The sequence below is a fragment of the Bufo bufo genome, chromosome 4 (assembly GCF_905171765.1).
Source record: "Bufo bufo chromosome 4, aBufBuf1.1, whole genome shotgun sequence".
In the NCBI taxonomy this organism is placed as follows: Eukaryota; Metazoa; Chordata; class Amphibia; order Anura; family Bufonidae; genus Bufo; species Bufo bufo.
Window position 1 is genome coordinate 136,137,210 of NC_053392.1, and position 5,845 is coordinate 136,143,054.

General features: G+C 41.4%; 1 protein-coding gene across 1 annotated transcript; it reads right to left on the reverse strand.

Annotated features, from left to right (window-relative positions):
• Window positions 1–279: 279 nt before the first annotated feature.
• Window positions 280–5,628, reverse strand: KCNE4 (potassium voltage-gated channel subfamily E regulatory subunit 4). Its single transcript, XM_040427997.1, has 2 exons — window positions 5,494–5,628; window positions 280–2,765 (listed from the first exon to the last, which is right to left on the reverse strand). Exon 2 carries the CDS (start codon window positions 2,730–2,732, stop codon window positions 2,241–2,243), a length of 492 nt encoding a protein of 163 aa, XP_040283931.1. The 5' UTR covers window positions 2,733–2,765; window positions 5,494–5,628; the 3' UTR covers window positions 280–2,240.
• Between the last annotated feature and the right edge of the window lie 217 nt (window positions 5,629–5,845).

The following is a 5,845-nucleotide window of genomic DNA, read 5'->3' on the forward strand; positions in this document are numbered from 1 at the left end:
TGCTCCCCTTGTGCCATCTCTCCCCTATGGCCGGGCCACACTTCAGTTAAACCATGGACGCGCGGTCCGTGAAAGCCCAACCTTCCCTCCTCCTGACACCCGGAGTGCACAGCGTCATTGGTTGCTATGGCGCTGTGCACTCCAGGCGCCCGGCCTTAGTCGCGCCCCCTCTGTGTCTCCAACTTACGTTTCCAGCAGGGGCGCCGCCGACACTCCATCGCTCCGCGCTGCTCTGGGCCTGACGTCACACAGCGCGTCAGGTCACAGCGTGCGTACGTAAGGAGGTCAGTGCAGCGAGGGACCATGCACGTGCTGTGGAGTGTCTGGAGGCCCCCTGCCAGAAAGGTGAGTATTCTGAGCGCATTGCGGGCCAGCGGGAGACCACGAAGCGGGAGCAATAGCAAGTGTTTCACTCCCGCTCTGTGGTCACATGACAAACGAATCCTCAATGCAAATTTTTGTTTCGTTTTTTGTTGAATTACTCGATTTAAAAGAGTACTTGTTGCAGCCCTAACACAAAGTGAGTAATGAGGAGAGGAGCCCGCTCTCTACCATCTACATTTTCCTATAAATAGAAATGTTAAATACTTCACAGCAAAATGTCTGCATGTAGTCATATGAGGTGGTTCTTCCAGGTCCCGTCTTTGTTTTATATGTTGTCCCATCTATTACTAGTTATGGGATTTATACAAAAGGATTATTAGTGTTACAGCTCTTAAAGGGGCTAAGAAAAATGGTCTGCTCTTGTCCAGAAACAGCGCCACTCCTGTCCATGGGATATCACTGGTACTGCATCTCAGCCTCATTCAAGTGCATGGGAATGAAGTGTAATAATTCCAGACTCAAACCATGGAGAGGAGTGGTGCTTATGCTGGAAAAAAAATCTGAACATTTTTAAAAATGTTGTACACTCTCTTTAATGAGCAGGTTGAGGTACCAAAGATTGGTATAGTGCAGACATCAGCGACCTTCGGCACTCCAGGTGTGGTGTAACTAAGACTTCCAGCATGCATACTTGCTTGGCTGTTCTCAAAACTTTTGTGAATGGAGCATGCTGAGGGTTGTAGTTTCACAACAGCTGGAGTGCCGGAGATTGCTGACCCCTGGTATAGTGCACATGTTACAAAAAAATTACCTTTGTAAATTTGATAATACTAAGGTTTGTCTTCTAAAACAGACAAACTACTAAAAATATTATATAAAACAGTAATCAGTACTTCAGTAAGGATATTGTAGATACACAGCGATTCACTGATAATTATACTGATCTACTCTAATTTGAATAGGTAAAAATAGTGATTTTTGCAAACATTGTATCACTATTTCATATATTCTATAGCTTAATAGTCCATCACTAAGATAAGGTTGCCAAATGATACTTGGTCCTCAGTATTGCATACCAATGCATGTTCTCTGCACTTCTAAGGAGGTGCATCGTCACTGCAGGTTGTCTAATAACCCACAGATCAACACTAATGATCTCAGCACTGAATCTGTGAAGAGAACTCAAGGCATGGATGGATGATAGATCGCGAGGACCAAGTTTGGCCATCACAGTGACAGAACAAAAATTGTGATTTTTCTTGTTTCCTGGGTGATTTTTCTATTTACTTGACATGTTTCACTATGGAGATTTAGGTCAGGTTAATGTCCTACAGATCACTAGAGAAAATATGAATGAAAATCTACATGGTTCAAGTACAGGATACATCTAGTGACATGATATATGTAACAACGAAAGTGAAATTGATTTAGATAACACCGGTAAATATACAACCCTGTTTCTTCAATAAACCATGCCATGACCTAATCTACAGCAATTTCTGGTTTCCTATAGCCATATTCCAACAGAGTATAGAGTATTCGCAGTAGAGACTCACGCCATCTCTAGTTTCTATGTAGTAACATTTCTAACCATCTTTGACTTGATAACTCTAGCTTTGCTTCATTATCATTCTCAGCTCGTATCACCCATGCTATAGACTGTGTGGACCAGCTTCTTCTTTGCTTCTAAGGCCAGTGTCAATGCTAAAGCCTATGATACCTTTCAGTTCACTGCATCTGAAAGGAGGACAATGCTATCCCTCTATACACGGCAGTCCATCTTTACTGTCCCACCTATAACATTTGTACTTCCTTTATCTAAAAGGAGCTTGTTAGGCAACAGGACCGTAAACTCAAGATCCCATAAGCAGAGATCCTATAGATTCCTGAGCTTTTGTTGTCTCTTTAGTTCATTGCTAGGAAATCTGTGTTTTATCGTCAGATTTTTCTTCAACTGCTTTTTCTTGAGCAGGTCCCTCTGTAGCTTCTTCTTGGATGGTGAAGTGGACCTCAGAGGAGGAAGATTCAGAGCTCAGGCTACTGTCCACTATATTGTAGTCAGTGCAGAAACGGCTTGGTACAAAACTCTCCTGCAGGATAGAGAACATAGTGCTCTGCTGGGGAGTCTTGGATACAGAAAGAGAAGATGTGCTTTTTCTGATCTCTGTCCACAACTTCTCCTCGTCCTGGTAGAGTAGAAGAAGTTTGGATTCTTTCTCCCTCTTTTTTGATCGCATGTAGACTAGCATGATGCCCATCAGAAATATTCCATAGAAGGCCATGACAGTCAGAATGTAAAGATACTCATTGTTATCCTTCCCATTTGTTACTTGGCTTGGTGTTCCTTGATAGGAACCAATGTCTTGGCTTGTCATGGTCCCATTCACCGGATCTTCCATCGTCAACATTGAAGCAGTAGTTCAGTCTATCAGTCGTCTTATCTACATTTAGAAAAAAATCTCATTACGTTTTGTATAACACAAAGTAACACTCAATTGTATATTAATTCAGAAGTACAGATATATACATTGGATTTCCCTTTAAAGAAGTTCTCTGGTAATAATGACATTTTACTAAGTGCCAGCAGCCTGCCCCACTAGGCTAAGGATTCATACTTACCTACTTCCCTCTGCTCCAGTCCTTCACGCTCCCTCGGGTGTGTCTCCTTGTTCTGGCAAAGCATGGGCATGGTCACATGCTCCGCTGCAGCCAAAAACTGGCTTCAGCAGTGACATGACCAAAGTGGTCATTGGCTGCAGTGGAGTATTTGACCATGCCCTTGCTGTGCCGAATGTAAACACTGCAGGGACCAGAACATGGAGACAGCAGAGGCAGTGTGGAAGAGTGGAGCAGGTAAGTATGAATCCTTAGTTTAGTGAGGCAGACTGCTGACATTCAGTAAAATGTCATTATTACTGGAGAACCCCTTTAAAATCATAAGATGACATGAAAAATTGTCCTGTAAACCAATTTTTTGTTAAGATGCCATTCTCAACAACATAGACTAATGGGTTTTCTACAATGCCGAATGGCATAGACATCTGAATTGTTATAGAATTTAGGTCTGCTGAAAGACGACCCTTGTGGGCATTGTCTTTGTTGTCATTGGTGTTTGTGACTTGGCATAGGTTGCCCATGTAGGAGGTAATGTCTTAAAATGTTGCAGACAAAAGGATCACTCAGAGCCCAACATATACAGGTCATAAATGCAAAAAAAGTATGATCTGCAGCACTTCGAAAACTTCACTGTTCATAGACTGTAAGTAGCACTAGTAACTTCTGTCATTGAACACTGTCAATATAACCCTGTCTCTGAAAAGTTTCCCTAGCCTTTGTACATTTTATGTCCCCTTATCTAAATATGTAACACTGTATTCAGATCCGGATCTGTATACACAGGTAACAGAGTCCTTAATGATTCATATTTAGCATATTATTTCTTTCACTACTTCATGTCATGCACATCCCTGGGCTTTTGTGGAATAAGTTGTTCTCATTGATGTTCATGGAATTTTCCACCATAGGAAGTGGTGAGTGCGGTTAGTAAGCCCTTCTGATACAATAGCCATACAATGCAGTAAGGTATATGTAAACCGTTATGATTACATGATCAGAAATCAATCATTGTACTGTAAACTATGTCGCTATGCTTGCAGTAAATAGAGTAAGATGCAGTCTTATCCCATAGTATGCTAAAGGTTAAAGTTCAAGAGGAACTTAAAATAGTTCTCACCCTCAATTGCTCAGGAAAATCCCGTTTCCACCCCCACAGTACGCTGTATAGCATAGTATTGTGAATAGGAAATACTGATGAGAAGGCAAGACTCACGGCCAAATCAAGGTTGGTGGAAGCCCTTAGGCAAAACAATCCCAAATGCAATCTTATTAAAACTTTTGTAAGTACACTTTAAATCGTTTCAGTCTCCCATGCTCTGTGGTGAAGACCACTGAACAATTGCCCTTTTTCCCTATTTATAACCCAGCCTTGGGTGCATTTGAATATTAAAGTTTTCTTACCACCAAGAGGGTGTTTTACAGAACACTAGGGGAATGGTGACAGTTCACATTAATCATTTTTGTTTGAATAAGCTAGCACATTTTTATTCTGGAAATTCCGACATAATGTATTACCATGCGCAGGGGATCTGATACAGGACACTCTATGAGTGGTGATGCAGCATATAGTTCATATTTTATACATGAGATTCCATGTCTCCTGTCTAAGGCTACTTCCACACTAGCGTTTTTGCTCGATCCGGCAGGGTTTAGCAAAAACGCTTCCGTCACAGATAATACAACCATCTGTATCTGTTATGAACGGATCTGATTGTATTATCTTTAACATAGCCAAAACGAATCCATCATGAACTCAATTGAAAATCAATGGGGGACGAATCTGTTTTCTATTGTGTCAGAGAAAACGGATCCGTCCCCATAGACTTGCATTAGGGGTCATGACGGATCCGTCTTGCTCCGCATCCCAGGACGGAAAAAACAGACCGCAGCATGCTGCTGTTTGCTCTCCGGTATGAGAACGGAACTGAATGCATTTTGGAGGATTCCGTTCTGTTCAGTTATGTTTTGTCCCCATTGACAATGAATGGGGACAAAATGGAAGCGTTTTTTTCCGGTATTGAGACCATATGACGGATTTCAATACCGCAAAAGAGAAACGCTAGTGTGAAAGTAGCCTATATGAGATTCCACATAATCATCCTCGAGATTGTGAACAATGTACCGATGTGAATCTAACATTGTCCGTAATGCAGTTTCTAATAAAAAATGATGTGGCAGACCACAGATCCCTTTTACATTGATGTATATGGTAATTGCCCATTGGTTTAAATTTGCTGTCTTGCAGAGCTGTACAGTTTTTCATAGTAATGTTAGTTCTATATTAGATCTACCAAACAATGTCTCAAGTAAAGTACTAAAGAATATGACGGTGCTATGTGTGTGAAGCTAGATGAAAGAGACGGTAATAATGATTTCGTATACAGTGTGATGACACATATAGTACATAATACATAATGGCATAATAAACTATACCGCAACATCACTTATTAAACTAAGTACAGAAATTAGTCCAGTAAAGCTACCATTATGTTAGCATGATCTTAAATATACACAGAGATAAACTGTGTGGGTTGTTGTATGACATGGACTTACGTGTAAGAAGCACTTGGCGGGCAATTTCAAGCTAGTTCTAGTTCTCAGTGTCTCTGGAAAGCTGAAAGTTTCCAACTGAAAGTTCTGGCATCTCTGTGCTGCAGGGTCATATATAGGCAGCTGTGGACGTCTGCGTGACATGGTGTAGAAGGGGAGGGTGGAGGCTTGTGCCTGAAGACACGCAGAACATCCCACTGAACTTGTGACAGCCACAAGAGGGAGAACAAAAGATGAGGAAAAGTGAAAGACTTCTAGGTCTGATTGAAATTAGCCAAGTAAATAAAACTAAAAACAAATGACTATACAGGGTTATCCTCATATCTAAGCTGCTGACAGCAATGTAGACTGGGAA